This window comes from Lycorma delicatula, chromosome 6 (assembly GCF_047948215.1).
Source record: "Lycorma delicatula isolate Av1 chromosome 6, ASM4794821v1, whole genome shotgun sequence".
In the NCBI taxonomy this organism is placed as follows: domain Eukaryota; kingdom Metazoa; phylum Arthropoda; class Insecta; order Hemiptera; family Fulgoridae; genus Lycorma; species Lycorma delicatula.
The window spans coordinates 12,504,040-12,524,791 of NC_134460.1; the positions used below are offsets into that span (position 1 = coordinate 12,504,040).

The window sequence follows — 20,752 nt, forward strand, 5'->3', positions numbered from 1 at the left end:
CTATTCGTCTGCTCAGTTCACCGTTCTTAGAATGCTGGATTATGTCCATTGCTAATTCATCATTTTGCCACAGGTGCTTTACGCTCAAGCCCTGTGGTAAGTATGCTGGAGGAAAGTAGTGAGCAAACCCTTTCTAACAGACAGAATCAAATGATTTGCACTTACATAGCTCATATTAAAGTGCAATGAAATCATCCAATGTTTGATGTGGTGTTCTCTAACTAACATCTGATTCAATACGAAGAACAGCCAAGATCTACTGCTCCACTAAGCATCAGAGCTCAATGCCTTTTCTCAGCTCTTACATATACATTTACTTCTAGACCTTAATGTTGTTCCATGTTATTACCCTCCTTGGCAGCCTCCTCTCATTAACTATTGCTTTGATCTTTGTCAATATAATGAAAAGAACACAAATCCGGTTATTGTATTAAACATATTTTATAATATTAGAAATAGCATGAATCCTGATTTACAGTTTATACGGACGGCTCTAGAAACATTAATTTGGTTGATTGTGGTTTAATGGTTGGCAAGAACATACATGTTTGGCCTTCCCAGCGTCACCAGTAGTTTCGTTGCAGAACTGTATATCATTAATAAAGCCTTACAAATGTTTAGCCCAATTCAACATGTTCTTGTTTGCTCAGATTTTATGAGTGCAATTAGTGCGACATATACTCCAGACACCATTTTGTTTGTAAGATTCAGTGTGTTATTCCACAAATGACTAGTCATAATACAATAGTGACCTTCTGCTGGATCCCCAGCCATATAGAAATTTCAGGCAATAAGCGCACAGATAATGCAGCAAAAGAGGCTTGTTTTCAGCCTCCTTTTACCAATTGTGTTGCTTCTAATGATCTTGTCTGTCTTCTGAAGACAGTAGTTCATGATTGGCAAAGTGAGTGGGATGCTACCATGAACAACTTAATCCAATTAAAAACACTGTTTCACTCTGGAGCTCCTCATGCAAATAATCGTCGAGAGGAGGTTATTATCTGCTGTTTGCGAATAGGGTACACTAGGCTTCTTCTGTCTGATGACTCAGACACACCAATTTGTGCTTGCTCCAAATGCCGACTAACAGTACACCACATCCTTGTAAATTCTATCTGTTATGCGGTATTGCATCGCAAGTTTAAACTAAGGGCTAACATGCAAACAACTCTTGGGAATAGTGAAGTGTTATTATCTTCTGTTTTATGATTTCTTAATATATAAATAACTCCTAATCTATTAATTACTGCAGTGTACCCCAAATATTCATACCATTTGCTGTAATGCAGATTGTAATTTGTTTTTTTTTCTGAGGTAATGTGATATATCTTTCTGCTTTTATTTCGCTTTTAACATGCATTACAGGCTTTTTATTTTGAAGATGTACTTTATTATGTCAGGGTTTTTAAGTTTTAATTTATTTTTAACTGTCCTGGGCGATAATAACACGAAAGTGTTTTTCACCCTGAAAAAACAACAAAAACAATTTACTAGTAGTTCTTATTAACTCATTTGCATCCCTTGTTCCCCTTTCTTTTCTGAATGTATATTTATTATTCGTCTGTTTTATTATGTTAACAGAAAAGTTCATTTTAAAATAGGTTGAACTTAATAATCAAGAAATATTTCTTAATAATTTTATTTCACTTTTTTTTTTTAGACACTGTCATCTGATCTTGCATTACACCATGCCAAAGTAAATCAGCTGTACAATATGGCACATGGATTACAAAGTATAGTATCTTGTCCTGGACTTGATTCAGCATATGAAGAACACTTATCAGCATTACTGACTCTTCAAGATACAGTAAATTCTAGTCTCAGTAGACTTATTGCATTCCGTGAATCTTGGACAACTTATGATCTGTTAGCCAACAGGCTTGAAGACTGGATTAAATCTGTTAGTAATGTTGAAACTGAACCACCGATCAGTATGCGAAAATTTTGGGTATGTTGTTTTTTTTTAAATCTTTTCTCGCTATTCATCATTCATTTATTGTTTTATTGTTTTAATTAGAAAAAAAATTGTATAAATTTTTGTAAATTTTTTCTGTTAAGGTGAAGTATTGTTTCATTACTTCCATTTAATGCGAATTGGATAAATTACATTACAACAGAAGTCTTGATCTTTTGTGTATTTTTTTAGAAAATATTATGCATTTAAATCTCATTTTCTTATTTGAAAATGATACTGCAAATATATTACAAACTTATTGACAGCAGACAGGTTGGAGTGGTTAATAGTTTGTAAATTTACTACAAATAAAAAGTAAAAAATCTCATCTTGAATTTATAGTTTTATTTTGTGCTAATACAAACTGAGTTTTAGTATTTAAAAAAAAATATAGATATACAAGAACTCATAAAAAATTTGTTTCCATTATTATTTGTACTTTCCCCATTGGTTATTTTACAATGGTCAATACAATTTCAGTTAAAACAGTTGTTTATCTTTTTTTTATGACAAGTATTTCTTTTATGGTTTATTTTATAGGAACTTAAAGCACAGTTTGAGCTTCATAACCATATCAGGAATGAAGCCAATAGTCACTTTGACACAGCACTTAAAATTGTTCCTGTTGCTGATGAAGATCTTCAACGACAGTTCCATACAAAGTTACAAGATCGATGGCAACAACTTGCAGCTTTAGTTGAAAAATTACAAACAAATGCCACTAGTAACTTTGTTGGTGAGTAATTTTTTTTTAATATGTTTGTTGTTTTAATACAGAATTGTGATTTTATGTTTTTTATAAAAGTCAAATGAGGAAAAAAGTGATCAGTTCTTTCTTTTTAGTATGTTACTTGTTATCTTTGTCCAACTTCTTAGTTTTCATTATTACGCGCACACACATGCACACACAACCCACTCGCTCATCAAATTTTTGAAATCAATCATTTAATTAGTTAAAGACAGTTCCAGGTACCTTTTCTTTCCTTTTAATTCTTTGTTGATCTCTTACTCTCAACGTAACTGTCTGTAAATAAGTTGTACCAGTTGCCATAACTTTTAAAGTTATCTATATTCCAATATTTGTGGGTTTTTTTAGTTGCTTTAACCTTCAACACATCCTTCAACAATCAAATTGAATAACTCTGAATACCTTAATTTATAACTTATTTTCAACATCCTTCTGTAAAATCATATTTGAAGTTCTTTAATTTTTTAATGTTATTTATTTCAATATTTTTCTGCGTTTCCTATTATCATATTTTACTCCTTTTTATATATCATTTTGTTTAAAGTAATATTTAAAATAACTCTAAATAACAGTTTCTTAAACAGTTTACAATGCTGTTTAAGTATCTAAGTTTGTGAAAGAAGACAATTGAATGTTTTTGTGTTAAATACTCATACAGTATTATATTACTTAAGCCCGGAAGTAAAGTCATTATTTTACTTCTGTTGCTTTTTAATAAATTTTGCAACAGCTAAAAGATGTTTAAACTATTTTTTTTTTTAATTATATTAAAAGATTTCCTTAAATAAAAATTAATAGTTTGCTGTTAATCTTTTTTTCTGCATCCTTGTTTAACAATTTAAACATGTCCTTAGATATTTTTCATTAGTTACAAAATTGTTGTTTAATTTATCATTATTATTTTAATATATCAATATATGTTTTACCACTTCTTTATTTTACCATCAAGAGAAGGTTATTCTTTCCCATTTGCGAATAGGTTGCACAAACTTTACTCATGGACACCTAATGAATCACACCGATGCACCAGTTTGTGTTCTCTGCAATTGCCAACCAATAATACACCACATCCTTATGACTTATGTGTTACATGGCACTGCATCATAAATTAAAATTTGGAGCTAACTTCCAAGATATTCTTGGAAACAATATGATGATGCTATCAAATATCTTGTTATTTCTTAAGGACCTGCACCTATATTCTACTATCTATAATTATTGTAATTTTTTTGTTGTTGTAATATTGTGTTATGTTTCTTCTGGGCAATAATAATGCAAAAGAGTTTTTCACCCTCTCAAAAAAAAAAAAATTAATTTTTATTTATTAATTTTTTGTCACACCTAAGATCAAATTTTTGTTTTGATCAGTTTTTCTTGATTTTTCTAGGCAAATATTATATTAGATCTTTCTCGTACTTGTAGATTAATACACCTACCACCCATTTCTGAGGTATAATCAATAAAATACTTATTTACTTGTTATGAAAATAATAGTTACTAATTTAGTTATTATTTATTGTGATTGTAGGACAAGAAATACCACTGGATGGCAAGCTTAGCATGCTGGAGCGTGAATTAAAAGAACTGGCGACTGTACTTGCTGATATGCATGGTGTGATTAAAACTGAAGAAGAGCTTCAGTTGTACATAGAAAGATTGCAGGTATAGTAAAATGTATTTTTATTACTAGCAATGTATATAAATTACAGTAAACATTATTTAAATTATATTCCATGTAAGAGCTAATCAAAATGGTTACTCATAGTAACAAGAAATGTTGTTTCATTGTGGTAGTCTATAAACATACAAGAGATTCAATATTCATAATAATTTATTACTTACTGTAGTAAAATGTATAGTTGCACACCATATTTTTTTTATTTATTACTTAACAATATCTTACAGTGATATAACATTGAAGGTAGTTCTACATAGCAGAACAATAGACAAATTTAAAAAAAAATTATTTTTCATATTCTTATAAAATTTATAATTAAAGAAATAGAAAAAAAATTATCAGCTGCACTCATGGATTATAAATAAAAAATATGATTCTAGGTGACAATAAATGAATTAATTCTGCACAATAAAAGAAGAATTAAGTAAGCTAAAGGAGTACAATTTTACAAAAAGAGGATTTCAAAAGTAAAAATGAAATAAAAATTAAAGTAACAATACCAAAGGAAGTGTTGTGTACTAGAAAGAAACAGTTGATTATGTATCAAGAAGGAATTAGATTTGAAGCATCTTGTATTATATTTGGAGTGTACTTTTATACAGATATGAAGAAATTATACTGATATCAAGATTTCAAGATTATTAAATCATATCATTAGATATCAAGATTTTATACAGATATCAAGAAAAGAGGAAAAAGAAAGGCTGGAGGCAACTGAAGTGCGAATACAGAGGGGTGGGTTGGAGAAGATTAAATGAACAAACAGAAAAATGAAGTAAAGAGAAGAGTAAATAGGAATAGAAGCTTAATCAGAAAATTCACACGGAATCTTAAAGTTAATTGTCTGGAACATATCATGAGAGGAGGATTGATTTTAAAACATTGTGCTAGAAGGTGGAAAGAAGAAAGGCCAGGAAAGAGTAAAAATGATAGATGATCTAAAAAGAAATGGGAGCTATTAAGAACTCAAAGGTTTTGCTAGAAATAGAAAAGAATAAAATGAAATATGTAAGGGGCCTGCCTCTGGGCAAGTAATCATGTGATATCAATTATATATTCCATAGAAAAATTTGTTTAATGTCACCTGAATAAATGATATTATTGGTTTTTCATGTTTTATTATTTTATTTACAGGTAATGAAAGGTGGAATTGAACGGATACAAGAAGAGCTTGGTTGTCTGGGTCTGTTATCTGTATCGGAATCTGATAGAGTAGGATCTCTACTCTCTGGCGCACGAACTTTAGAATTATCTGTTAATGATGAACTGGAAGGTGCTACCGTTTTACGTGATCGTCTTCAGGCTATCAGAAGAGGGTTAGCACGTGTTAAACGAGATCATAACCGTGCTGGTTCTATTCTCGATCAGTGTGAAGCCAGTTTGCGGCTTGGTCATGACTCTGTTCAGCAAGCTGTAACCAATTGTCAGGTAATTATACTATGTATTATAACAGGAAAGAATATAATTAATTTCACTTGCAGACATTAATAGAATATCCACCAACCATCACATACATATTATTATCTTTTACGATCGTGTAGGATTACTACTTTAGTCAGTCCATTATCCAAGTCTACTCAATAGGACTGTTTGGACATTCCAATCCTGCCAGTATTCCAATTCATACGTTCCAGTCTTTGCTCCCTTTCTAGTGTTGAAAATGTTCATGTTGTGAGTTTTTCTTGTGAGTGTGTGAAGTTGTAAGTTGTGAATGTGTTTGTTCTTGATTTTCTTGTTTAATTTTATCTGTGGTGTCTTCTAGTGTAAGCCAGAAGACACCACAGATAAAATTTTTTCTTCAGATCCTTTCTTATTTCACTGATCCATCTGCTTCCTGTCTTGGTGTTTTTCGAGTCAAGATTGTACTGTACTAGCTGTTTCAGAAGTCTTGAATCTTGCATTCTCATTCTCATGGTATATCCACCAAAGAATCCTAGTCTCCTCTTATACATGGTATCAGTGGTGGGTTCTAACTCTTTGTATACAACTTTGTTGGGCACAATCCACCACTGCCCATCTTTCTGGTGCTTTTTATTCATGAAGATTCTTCCAATTTTTCTTTTGATTTTCTGGAGTTTGTCAGTCTTTGTTCAATTCAGGTGGAAGAGTGTTTCTGCTGCAAAAGTGGCTTCTGGTTTTTTAACTTTGTTGTCTTACTTTTGCATTTATTTGATAGCCATTTTTTATTATAAGTGTACCAGGTTAATTTTTGAGCTTTAGCAAATTTGTTTCTTCTTATTTGGATCAAGGTTTTTTTCATTTAGGTTGTTTGTTATTATTCCTGGGGTATTTAAATTGGGTTACTATTTTGATCTTATTACCATTTATATTTACTTCTTTTAATAGTGTTGGTTGTTGGAGCATAATTTCTGTATTTCCAAATATTTTGAGGCCAATTTTATCTGCAATGTTTTGAAGTTCTAATATCTGTGATTTAGCTTCATCGATGTTGTTCGCTAGCAGTGCCAAGTCATCGGCGAAACCAAGACAGTTTGTTTTGATTTTTCAGTCAATTTTTACTTTCGGGAGACATTTTTTGAGCCATTCCCTAATTACTATTTCTAGAGCGCAGTTGAATAATAGCAGTGAGAGCCCATTGCCTTGGCACAGTCTGTTTTAATCTCAAATGATTCTGTGACCTCGCCTCTGAATTTTACCTTTGACTTAGTGATTGTGAGGGTCAGTTTTATCATGTTTATTAATTTGGTATTATTAGTAGGGATTCTCTATGGATGCAGTCATAAGTTTTCTTGAAATTTATGAATTTTATCACCATGTCCGTTTCTTTTTCTGTTGTAATCCATTGTTAGCTTGAGACTCAAGATCTGATCTGGACAGGTCCTTCAGGGTCTGAAACCTCCCTGGTATTTTCCTTATTCTTTCTAAAGTTGTAAATCAACCCTGTTGAGGATTATTCTTGAGAGAATTTTGTATGTTGTATCTAGCAGTGAGATTCCCCTGTAGTTGTTAGGGTCTGTTTAGTGTCCACTTTTTTGTGTAGTGGATGGACGAGGGCTTTTGTCCAGTGTTCCAGTAGTAATTCTTTGATCCAGATGTTGACAAGCTGTTGATGAAGGACAATTTTTGCTGATCTTCATGCATGTTTCCAGATCTCTACAAAAGTTTGATTTTCTCCAGTTGCTTTGTAATTCTTCATCACACCCAGTGCTTCGTAGAGTTTTTTTATTGTGGGAACGTTGAATTTTTCTGGTGGTGTTGTTATTGGGGATGTTGGTGTTGGAGTTTTAAAGTTTATTGAAATATTTAATTAGGATTCCTCCCACATTGTCTTTATTGTTATGGGACAGATTACCGTTTTCATTCTTTATTGGTAGGGTTGGGGGTTCATATTTTGGAGCTGATTTTTTAAGGTTTTGTAATAGTCTCTCGAGTGTGTTTTATTGGATCACATACATATATATAATTTATAAATATACTACATATATTTTACAGTAGATAACATATGTATGCACTCATTATATAAAGTACGATCAAAAATAGAGTTTTTTAAATCTGCAGGCTAAATCTTTTCAACTGAGATCATATTTTTCCCACATAATGGCTGCACTGTCTATAATGTATTTCAGTATTTTTAGCTACACTAGATGCTTAGTTCAAATTTGGCAACTGAGTAAGTGGGATATATTTTACTACAACTAGAAAAGTTGCCATTGAAACTAAAGTGCAGTCATTCCAACAAAAGCTTCCTGAAGAACCAACACAGAACTGCATACAAACTCAATTGGATATAGAGATTCTCCTTACTTTTTTTTGAATTGCAGTGGTGTTGTACACTGTGAATTTTTATCACAAGGTCAATGAACAGTATTACTTATTAATTTTATCCCATTAATGTGAGGCAATTTAAAAAAACGACAATAAATATGGTCAAACAATTCTCCGATTTCACACTGTGATAACGCTTCAGCTCACACTTTATTATTAATTCTCATTTTTCAAAATGTTTAATTATAGTACTAATATACATTATTTTATCTTCTCTAATTAATAACTTATATTGTCTTATGTATAGGGAGTCAGTGACACACTTAATGAGCAATGGCAGGATTTGATGACTCAACGACAACTTCTGCATACATTGCCCATGCGATTACGGTTAACAATGTCACCTGTTAGAATTGAACGTGAAATATCATCGCTTCAAAATGAGCATGTAGTCATAGAAGACAGATGTAAGGCGTTGTTATCATCGCTTCAACAGAGACTAGCGCTTTGGCGAAGATTCCACACCCAACTAGAATTTGTGCAGCAATCAGTTCAGCAGGCTGATTACATGATGGAGATTCTAGCTGTTCAGGGCACTGTTGATTACGATCGACTTCTGAAAGCTACTGAACGACTTGAGGTAAGTCCATCAATTTCTACATTCTTTTCAGTAATATTTTTGGATGAAAATGTTGCTATCAGAAGATCCAGGATTTACATGAACATGCAAATCATGCCATGGGGCCCTAGTTCAGCTTCCCCTGAATCTACCTCTGTTTTGCATCACTTGTTTACTATATTAATTTTTTGTTTAGTTATTGCTTTAGAAAATATTAAATATTTCAGGAATAAAAATTAGATACAGGAATAAGAGAATTATCAAATATTTAATACTTAAGGAATAAATCTCTGTCCACACTTTGTCCAGAAACACAACCTTGCAGTTATGTTACCCTTACTGAATTAAATAAAAAGTGTTTTCCCCTTTGTTGTAAGTTTTACAAAGTACTACTTTCATATATATGTAGTAGATATATGTATGTATGTAGTAAAAAAAAAAAAATCTATATATATATTTATTTATTTAATAAATACTGCAATATTATTTTGATTTTTATCGTTTATTTACTCCATTTTATTGTATTTGATTTAATGCATATGTTGATTCTAAATAAAATATATTTTGACATACTGCTTAATCATGTATCTATGATCTTTGTTTTACTCAATTTTTTAAATGATTTTTAGTTTCTTAAAACACATTCTGTCACTAGTGCATAAAACTTTATCAGTTGGTTTTGAAAATACAGGGTTTCCCATGCATATTTCATGTTACCTATTTATATTAATCGTGATTCAGATTTGTAATCTCATTCATTTTGTTAAATTATTAATTTTAAGCAGATTAAGGTGATTTTTAAATCATTATCGAGCTAACTTGTGTAATTCAAGGTAGACAGCTGAAATAATATAGGTCGGTCAGTCATGACCTTTCATAACTGCCAACAAATTAGCATCACACTTTAGATGACACATGCAAAATAAAAAAAAATAAATATCAGACAAATTAAAATTACATCTTGCTGTGGAGACTTCATAAAGTAATGAAACGTACATGTAAAACAAACTATATTCATTTATTTACGAAGTTATATGATATAGAAAACTATTTTTAATTTTTTCCCACTTTCACATCACAATAAATGTTCAAAATGTCTTCCTTGAGCAATAACGCAGGTGTCGCCTCATTTCTTCACGTTAAGTGCAATTTTCCTTAAAGTTGCTACACTGATGTTAGGGATGCTATCTTTAATATTTTCATTCAATTCATCCAAAGTTTATGGGTTCTTAAAAAAATTCCTAAGCATTGTTCAGTTAATGTAACTGTAAAAAAATGGATTAGACTAGATTTTTTGCAAAATCTTGTACTGAACATCAACATTTTGACAATGCAATGGCTTTTAATAATAAATGTGAGAACCTTCAGAGCTCCATACTCATAGTTTTGGCTGTTAATGTATTGTGCATTTGAAATTAAAGTACTACACTGTACAAAACTAAAACAACTTCCAAAACTAATGAGTTCAGTTTCACGATTTTAAAGTATCTAAACGGTACCAGAAAAAAAAATATGTATATGCGGTAAAAAATAATACTCGTACAACATATTTAACTTAAATTTTGTATATGACCTGATATGTTAACTGCTTTACATTCCCTAGCAATGATATTGAGGTTATTTAAATATTTACAAGTAATGAACTGACATAACAGTTCATACTGTGAAGTCATCTGTTAAATATACACAGTCAATAATTTTTAATACAATTAAAATTGTGTGTTGCATTTGTAATATTTAAAAAAAATAAACTAAAAAATAAAACCGTTAAGTATTTAAGCAGATAACAATGCATATATTCCTTAATCATATTACATATCTTTTTCTATTTACAAGTATTGTTTAACAACTGAATGCAATTTTGTTTGTATGGTTACATTTTTTATCATTGAAATTTTTATTACGGGGACACTGGTTAGTTACCATTATTTTAAAAAATTAGTTGTATTATTTTTTTGATCGGTTAAGGAAAATCATGAGATTGTTTTATTACACTATTTATTTCAGAAAATGCTATTTTTAGATTTTTTAATATAATGTTAACAAAAAAATCAACTTTTGTTATTTTGCTTTCACTTTATAAAATTACTTTGACGTATCAGTAAGCACTGTGATACCATATAATAGTACATCATATATTCTTTAATCACACCTATTTTTTTATCATAGCATTTATTTATAATGTATGTTATAAAGACATGATCTATTATGTACCGATAAGAATAAAATATTTATGTTTTTTATTTATTTAATTGATTATGTACGTTATACGGCAATGTGTTCCAGATGTATTGTTGTATTTTGTATAGCACCTATATATCATCTGTACAACAAACTGTAGTATAAAAGTTTTGCAAAACGATTTTTTATGTTCATAATGTCTAATTTTTTCATAGATTTTCAGATTGAAGTAAAAGACAGAACTTTATATGTTAGATATCTCACCCGGTCATTACCTTTTTTTCAATTTGAGGTTAAAAAATAACTTAGTCCGCAGACAGTGTTGCTACTTAATTAAGCTTTAGTAAAGAAATGGATGCTTGTCTGTGGTCAAAGATACATCAGCACGGTAAGAAATTGAGACAGAAATTCAGTTTCTCCGATTCCTAGACCCTGTTTAAAGAAGAAAGCGTAAAAGATAATGAAAAGGGTGGGAAGGTAAACAGAATGATTAAGATACAAAGGTCTGCCCTCGATTAGAATAATTCAACTTCTTCACAAAATTATTTCTCATGTCCTTGTTTCAAAGCCTCATGACCAACTGTGCATATTCACATCTAAGCCTTGTTTATCCATAGCTTCCTTCATGCCACTTTTCCAGACAGATATAGCTAATTGCATCCTCTTCAGTAGAGGACACCAGAATGATCCCATCCTTCTTTAATCTACTCAACTTACTGGATAGCGCCTGTTTCTGACATTTTTTGTGTAACCTGCTCATTATAGATATTGTCCAATTTTTAATTCCTTCCTTCAGGCATCAGAGCTCAGCACCATTTCTTATCTCTAAATATACAAATACCTCCAGTTCTCACTGTTAGTCAGTGTTGTTACACTTCTTGGTGGCCTTCTTTTGTAAATAATTGCTTTAGTGTTTGTCAATAAAAAGTACACCAGTCCTACAATAAAAACTTTGTAATAGTGTAGATAATGTGAATCCAATCCTATAGTTTGTACAGATGGCTGTAAACACAATAATTCTGTTATTGTGCTTTTACGTTTGGCAATAAAACAAACATGTTTGGCTTTCCCAGCATCGTCAGTGTTTTCGTCACAGAGCCGTATGGTATTAATAAGGCCTTATATATAATTAGCCAGACATTTCGACAAGTACTTGTCTGTTCAGATTCCATGAGTGACTTGCGGGTGATTAGTGATATCTACTCCAGACACTCTGTTGTCTGTGAGATTCGGTCTGTTATTTCTGGGGTGACAACATAACACAAGTTTAAGCTTCTACTGAATCCCCAACCGTGCAGGAATCTCAGGCCATGAGCATGCTGATAGTGCAGCAAAAAAGGCTTGTTTGCAGCCTCCTTTCATTAATCACATTATTTTGGGTGTTCTTTATATGTCTTCTGAAAAGGCTGATTCATGATGAGCGGTAATGTAAACGGAATACTACCATCAACAATAAACTTTGCCCAGTTAAGAACACTGGGTCACTTTGAGCTGTTTATGCAAGAAAACCATCGAGGGGAGGTGATTATTTGCCATTTATGAATAGGGCACACTAAAGTCACTTGTGGACACCTCATGTCACAGAGCAATGCGTCATTTGTGCTCGCTATAACTGCCGACTAACAGTAACGGACTGTATCTATTATGCGGCATTGTGTCAGAAATTTAAATTAGCGGCTAACATCAGAAATATATTAGGAAACTATATGAGAATATTATCGAATGTGTTGCTATTTCTTAAGCCTGTCCATCTTCATTCAAATATTTGATTATTATTGTAATGTGTTTTATTTATTTATGCTGTTTGACGTATGCCATATGGTAATTTTGTTGTTTTAAGAAAGATTTGTAATATGGTTATTTCATTGTAGTTTTATTCTGCCTTTTATGGCATAGGCACTTAACATCTTCACTGTACCTTGTTAGGAAAATTTTTCATCGTGATATTGTGTATTTTAATTGTTAATGCTATTTTTTTTATTCTACTGTTATTTAATTTGTAAATTTTAGTGTTGTTATTGTTAACTTAAATTGTCTGTTATAATAACACTGTATCCGTGTGCTAATAACGCGACTCTTCGTTGGATAAAAAAAAAACAAAACAAATGCCTTCATTTGGTAACTGTTTCGGAAATAAAGAACAGTAAAAACAAAATGCATTGTCCTTCAATTTTGAATATAAAAGAAAATTTTTGCAGTAATTTTCTCTGTTTAAATGTAACTTTGAATAATTCGAAATATTAAAACCTTGCTAATTACGGGAAGATTTTTTACTTGAACAATCTTTCTTTTCACTAGTAAAACTCTTAATTTTTCCAGAAGGATGTGAAGGCAATGTTCCTGGATCGCAATTCAGCGCGTTTGATGTCATATTCTCTTCGACCGTTCGACTTTCAAGACGGATGTGTTCTCAATCATGCTTTTGATTAACTTCATCTTATTTGTCGAAAATTAAATTTGATGAATTGAAATTTCGATTTGGATGAATTGCGGCATTTTTATTTGAATTATCTTCATTTTCGTTTAAAAATTAATTATCTGTTCTGAGCTATTTGCAAACTGGTGCTAGCAATAGCTAATTCCTGATTTTCAGTTAATTTTTACTCGGTTTTTAAAAATTTGACTAAACTTTCCTCTTAACGATTTTCAAATTATTTTTTCTTGTCGACACGTCTCCTTTTTTGCCTATCGCTTAAATATTTTCTTTTTTCCCGATCGCTATTTGTATTCACTATCTGTTCTTTTACCTTTTCAATTTTGTAAAATTGAAACAGAAAAAAAATTAAACAAAAAATAAATAAAAATAATCTTAGGCGACAGAACAGATAGATGCAAGACGCCAACCGGTGATCGTTTGGCAACATAACAAAATAAATTTAGGTAGCTTGTGTTACGTATGTACTTTTTATTAAATTAAAACTAAAAAAGAAGCAATTTACAATAACGGAGAAATAATTTCAAGCTTCCATTTTACGGCGTTAACATACATCTAAAGATCGGGATTGTTTGCAGATGCATTTGTTAATGAAAAATGTGTCAAAGTTCTATTACGAGAATTTTACATATAAAAAAATTGTTGGAAACATTATGACGGACGCTATGTCACTTACTTTTCCAGACTATTTGCTGACGAGTAACAGATCAGGAGGTTTTTGCTCATTTCAATACATCGAGCGAGAATGTCGACACAAAACAAAAAATCGTGGGATGCTGACGCAAAGTTCGCCTAGTTCTAGTGTCTTCCAGTTTGAATACTTTGATTTAAAGAAATTACAAGTCGTGGATTCCTTTCGAGTGCGGAGCGCGCTTGCCCGACTCTAGTGGCGGTACTTTAACTGGTAACTTAGCTGGTACTTAGCCGTTCCGTTCAACTGGTGCTTTAGCTCCTTAATCAAACGCTCATTAAAAATACCTTCTGAATTACGAATTACTTATTGTAAGTCATTCTTTATTAGCTTTTTATCAGAATTAGAATGAATAAATCATAAATTATTTAGAGGAATGTATGTAATACATGAAAATTTGTTATTAAATTAAATATGATAATAAAAAAAATTAAAGATGGAAAAATTTGTATCCTTTTGATATTATTGGTAATTTTGATAGATTTCGTTATTTTAGGTAAATTTTTAGGTTAACGGGACATTAGAGTAGGAAAAAGGGTTTGAATAGACAGTTAATATTTTACATCGCTTATATGAAGCAATCGTTTATTTATAACTGGCCCGATCAGTTTTAAAATTTGATATTTGTTTTATATTTTATGCGTGAATGTGAGGAATTTTCAATATGAATCGGTTTGAGAATATAGTACTCTATTAATTCCGGTATTCCAAGTTCTAATCGCATGATAATGTAGGATTTTGTCGGTAAATAACGAGTAATAGCGAAAAGGGAGTTTGTTTTGACTGCATAGGACGAGTTCATTTCACCTGTTAAATTGTAGTCTATCGTTGCAATACAGACTGTGGGCTCGTAAGTTAGAGATAGGAAACGGTGAAGTCTGATACGAGTGCGATTTTGTTAACTCTTTACATTTTATACCCGCATTACATCGTACTGTAGTTGGTTATTCGCAAAAACAATTAACTTCTTGTCTAGGGTAATCGTGAAGTTTTTACTGGCATGACACGCACGTCTCTTTTTGTTAAATAAATCGATATTAACAATCAACAGATTAAATTGTTTTTAGAAACAATTAACAATCGTTAAAAATTTTAATATATATATATATTTTCGTATCACGCCGGTTCGATGAGGCAAAAAATACTACTAAAAATGAGGTAGCTAGAAATAGGGATGTTAGTGTCTTTTTGTTTTTTTTTGTCTTCAGTCATTGGACTGGTTTGATGCAGCTCTCCAAAATTCCCTATTTAGTGCTAGTCGTTTCATTTCGGTATACCCCCTACATCCCATATCCCGTAACAATTTGTTTTACATATTCCAAACGTTGCCTGCCTACACAATTTTTTCCTTCTACCTAACCCTCTAATATAAAAGCGACTATTCCAGGATGCCTTAATATGTGGCCTATAAGTCTGACTGACTGTTGTTTTAACTATATTTTTGCAAATGCTTCTTTCTTCATCGATTTGCCGCAACAGCTCTTCATTTGTTACTTTATCCAACCAACTGATTTTTAACAATCTCCTATAGCACCGCATTTCAAAAGCTTCTAATTTTTTCTTCTCAGGTATTGCGATCGTCCAAGTTTCACTTACATATAAAGCGACGCTCCAAACATATACTTTCAAAATTCTTTTCCTGACATAAATTAATTTCTGATGTAAACAAATTATATTTCTGACTGAAACCTCGTTTCGCCTGTGTATTTGGCATTTTATATCGCTCCTGCTTCGTCCATCTTTAGTAATTCTACTTCCTAAATAACAAAATTCTTCTAGCTCCATAATCTTTTCTCTTCCTATTTTTACATTCAGTGGTCCTTCTTCATTATTTCTGCTACATTTCATTACTTTCGTTTTGTTCTTGTTTATTTTCATGCGGTATTTCTTGCGTAGGACTTGATCCGTGCCGTTCATTGTTTCTTCTAAATCTTTTTTACTCTCTGTTAGAATTACTATATCATCAGAAAATCGTAGCATCTATATCTTTTCACCTTGTACTGTTACTCCGGATCTAAATTGTTCTTTAACATCATTAACTGCTAGTTCTGTGTAAAGATTAAAAAGTAACGGAGATAGGGAACATCCTTGTCGGATTCCCTTTCTTATTACGGCTTCTTTCTTATGTTCTTCAATTATTACTGTTGCTGTTTGGTTCCTGTACATGTTAGCAATTGTTCTTCTATCTCTGTATTTGAACCCTAATTTTTTTTAAAATGCTGAATATTTTATTCCAGTCTACGTTATCGAAAGTCTTTTCTAGGTCTATAAATGCCAAGTATGTTGGCTTGTTTTTCTTTAATCTTCCTTCTACTATTAATCCCAATAATACCCGGTTCGTATACGACAACCTAAGTCTTGTTTAATATAGATTTCAAAATTCGAAACATGTAAATTCATCTTTCGCTCTAATAGTAACTTTAATCAATGCCGTTATTTCTAGATAATCATCGTATAAAATGCATTTAATGTAATGATAATTATTGATTTGTCTCCTAAAATATATATATATATATATATATATATATATATATATATATATATATATATATATATATATGTATATATATGTGTGTGTGTGTGTGTGTGTGTGTGTGTCCTATAAATTGAGTATGTCAAGATTTTCGCGACTTTTGTAAGTTATTTTAAAATTAATTTCCATAAAGATATGCATAAATGTAAAAAGAAAGGAATGGAGTTGGAAATCTTACGACAATATTGTAATTTATAAGTAAACGCTCGACGTATCGTGCGTGCATAACGTTTCACGTCATCGGTAGTAAGGTAACATTTTAACTTACCGACAATACAACAAAGTCGGCGACATTCTCTTACGTCACTGTAACTTTACGATGCACGCCTTTGCATCATAACTGTCTCTTTAAATTATTGTAAATTAAGCGAGTTATGATGTAAACATAATTTTCTATAGCGTTCTTGTAAGTTCACGCATTTCAGTAATTTAACCTACTTTTAAATAGACTTTTATTCTTAATTCATTTAAAAATTGAAATAGTATAATATAATCGTGATTTTTCTTGTTTTAACTTAAGTAAATCTAAATTAATTTCTATTGTGGTTTTTTCGATTGAGCTTTTATAGTAAGTACGTGCGACTAAAACATTTACTTAATGTAAAATATATATTAGGATAATACTTTGTGTTTAATTTGGGTTTAAGATATAATTTTCAAATTATTTTTAATCTTAATTTAAATGTAAGAAATCGTGGTCGGATTTTGCACTTTTAATTTTAAATCTAAAATACGTATCGGAATATCGAAAATTTGTCTTTTATATCGATTTCGCTTAAAATTCAGGGACCACTCGTTCAGTCTGAATGCCTTTTTTTACGATCGCGTTTATCTAACTTTTAAGGTGGGTTTTGGATATCAGCTAACTATTATTAAGTCGGCTTATTAATGTTTTTAAATTAAGAGCGTGTCGTATTTTATAGCGCCCTTTTTAGTTTCAACAATATTTTGAGTCCCTCATTAAATGATGTTCTTTAAGAAATTACTGCACGGTTTCAGCCGGTGAGAGTTAGAAAATAAACTAATTTCTTTTTTAATGTTTTATTTATTAAAATCGCGTCGTGTGTTAACATTTCCGCGATTTAATATAAAAATTTGTTGAAGCCTATCTACAGTGTTCTTTGGTAAGCGAGATATAGTTTTTTCGTGACTATCTGTATCCAGAAGCGCGCTAACTGTATCCAGATGTTGTACCGATGATATGTCCAATTATTGTTTACTAACGAGAATTATTATAAAGAGAGAATGATGAGAGGATTTCTTATTTGTAGAATGGAGTTAAAAAACTTGGAAAAAATACGCTTTAATTGTATTATAGCGTATATTCTATTAAAAATTTATTTAAAAAAACCTGTATTATAATATTTAATACGTTTTATTATTAATGTAAATAATAATGTATGTATATATATATATATATATACTTCGTAAACGGAAACTTTGTTTCCATTTTCACCTCATCTATTAATCTCCTTTTTCTTTTTTCGTTTCTCTTTCTAGTGACCCTTCTGATGCAGTTGTCAAAATTCCACTCCACTAACCACATGTCCCGACCGGTTTCCTTTTCTTTAGCTTCCTCTCCGTATAAGTGCTTTTTATTTTTTAATCTTATTCATTACTTCCTTATTCTTCAATTTGTCCGTGTTACTTTCTCCAACCCGCTCCGTGTTCTCATTTCAAAGCAATTTAAAATAAATTTAAATGTATTATACTACCTTTCTACAACGCAATGCACAGATTCCATCGCAAGTAGGAACTGGTTTTATATTAATATTATTTTTTTTTTTTTGTCTTCAGTCATTTGACTGGTTTGATGCAGCTCTCCAAGATTCCCTATCTAGTGCTAGTCGTTTCATTTCAGTATACCCTCTACATCCTACATCCCCAACAATTTGTTTTACATACTCCAAACGTGGCCTGCCTACACAATGTTTCCCTTCTACCTGTCCTTCCAATATTAAAGCGACTATTCCAGGATGCCTTAGTATGTGGCCTATAAGTCTGTCTCTTCTTTTAACTATATTTTTCCAAATGCTTCTTTCTTCATCTATTTGCCGCAATACCTCTTCATTTGTCACTTTATCCACCCGTCTGATTTTTAACATTCTCCTATAGCACCGCATTTCAAAAGCTTCTAATCTTTTCTTCTCAGATACTTCGATCGTCCAAGTTTCACTTCCATATAAAGCGACACTCCAAACATACACTTTCAAAAATCTTTTCCTGAGATTTAAATTAATTTTTGATGTAAACAAATTATATTTCTTACTGAAGGCTCGTTTAGCTTGTGCTATTCAGCATTTTATATCGCTCCTGCTTCGTCCATCTTTAGTAATTTTACTTCCCAAATAACAAAATTCTTCTACCTCCATAATCTTTTCTCCTCCTATTTTCACATTCAGCGGTCCATCTTTGTTATTTCTACTACATTTCATTACTTTTGTTTTGTTCTTGTTTATTTTCATGCGATAGTTCTTGCGTAGGACTTCATCTATGCCGTTCATTGTTTCTACTAAATCCTTTTTACTCTCGGCTAGAATTACTATATCATCAGCAAATCGTAGCACCTTTATCTTTTCATTAATATTATAAATTTTCTTAAACCATATATTACAGATGAAATGTGTACTTATTATCAACCGTCACTTAATTTTTGGTAAAAAGGATTTTTTTAAAACGGGAATGAAAATTGTGTTAAATGCGAAGGAATCTGTGAACCGAATCGGCATTAAGCAGGAGACTTATAAGTTTGAGCATGCGATTAGTCGTTCGTTACAGGAACGGTGATGGTAATTGTAGATGTAGTTGTGACATTAGGAAAGAATAGTAACAGTTAAAGTGTAAACATTATATGTTGAACCCAAGATCTAGGAAGCGAAAGACTATTGTTATTCGAACTATTGTTCGAGTGTGTATACCGGTTTTGTAGTCTGAACAGACAGATGTAATATATAATTACATAAATGAATTAATTTTTTAAAAGAAGAAGAAAATAAAAGTAAGGGAAACAAAAGTAATCTTAAAAAGTAATCAAAGGTTTTTAAATAGTCTGAAAGAAGTGTGGAAAAATAATTTCCTTCAAGTATCTTACTGTCAATCTTTTAATAATTGTGCAACACTTCTTTAGTTATGTACGTCATTCGGTACTGTTAGCGGGAAGAATTAACAATATTTTTGTCGATAATGAGATTCAAATTGTAGAACTATTTAAATTATTAAAAATTGATAGGCTTTAATGAATTACAGTATACATTTCAGATGTTTTTCAATTTTAATAGGAGCCCGTTCTTCTCTGATTGCTTTCTTCGTTTTATTTACACGTACATATTATTTATTTACTTCTTTTTGCATATACATAGGTTATTTATTTTAAAATTTCTTTTGTTTCTATTTTTATAATTATTTTATGTCTATTTCTTACCCGATTTCACCGTTAATCGTCCCGGTCTTTCTTATGGCTGTGACGTGTATAAAACACGCGAGATAGATGAGGCATTAATCGGTGAACTATAATAAAATACACTCTACACTCAGTCCCTCCGGTAAACAGGGTAAAGACTGGAAAATCGCCTAAATTTCAATAGCCGATATACAACAACAGTGCATTCACCTCGATGAATAAGACATCGGAAACGTAATTCAATTCTCGACTTTCATATTAAGCCTTGAATAGGATGTTTGTTAATTTTAAGAAGGTTTTGCCATTTTTTGATGCTACTTGTGTCTCTTGTTAGGTCTCGTACGACCATAAGATAGTGGTTTAACGTAAAACATTAGTTGCTGATTTAAGTTAGGATTGAGATCGTGTAATTTGCAGCTTATTATTAAACCTGTATTTATCGCGGAAAACTTTCAGATTAATTTAAACAAAAAAGTCAGTAGTTTTTTCTGGGGTTGATCTTTATAAAAATAGTTTTCTATCGCGATTGTTTATAAATATTATTTAAGACATAATTTAAGAATTGAATATCGGTTAAACAAATAAAAAAATTAAAATAAACGAATGGATGTTACAAAAAAACTATTGTTCGACGAAATCGGGTCGTTAAATTTTTTTTATTTGGTAAACTTCAAAAAAATTAATTCGACAAACTGTTCCCGTTATACGTTAAACATATGAAGTTTAATGTTCTGTATCGGATTTCTGTTTATTACTGCTAAATTATTCAGATATTACTCGAGTGAGAT

At 31.2% G+C, this 20,752-nt stretch overlaps 1 protein-coding gene across 1 annotated transcript in view; it reads left to right on the plus strand.

Annotated features, from left to right (window-relative positions):
• LOC142326609 (uncharacterized) overlaps nucleotides 1-20,752 on the plus strand; it is a 215,841-nt gene that overhangs the window by 61,686 nt on the left and 133,403 nt on the right. Inside the window, exons 7-11 of the mRNA XM_075369199.1 lie at nucleotides 1,661-1,948; nucleotides 2,495-2,690; nucleotides 4,231-4,364; nucleotides 5,515-5,808; nucleotides 8,414-8,746. Coding sequence (XP_075225314.1) covers nucleotides 1,661-1,948; nucleotides 2,495-2,690; nucleotides 4,231-4,364; nucleotides 5,515-5,808; nucleotides 8,414-8,746 — 1,245 coding nt within the window. The remainder of the gene's footprint in view (nucleotides 1-1,660; nucleotides 1,949-2,494; nucleotides 2,691-4,230; nucleotides 4,365-5,514; nucleotides 5,809-8,413; nucleotides 8,747-20,752) is intronic.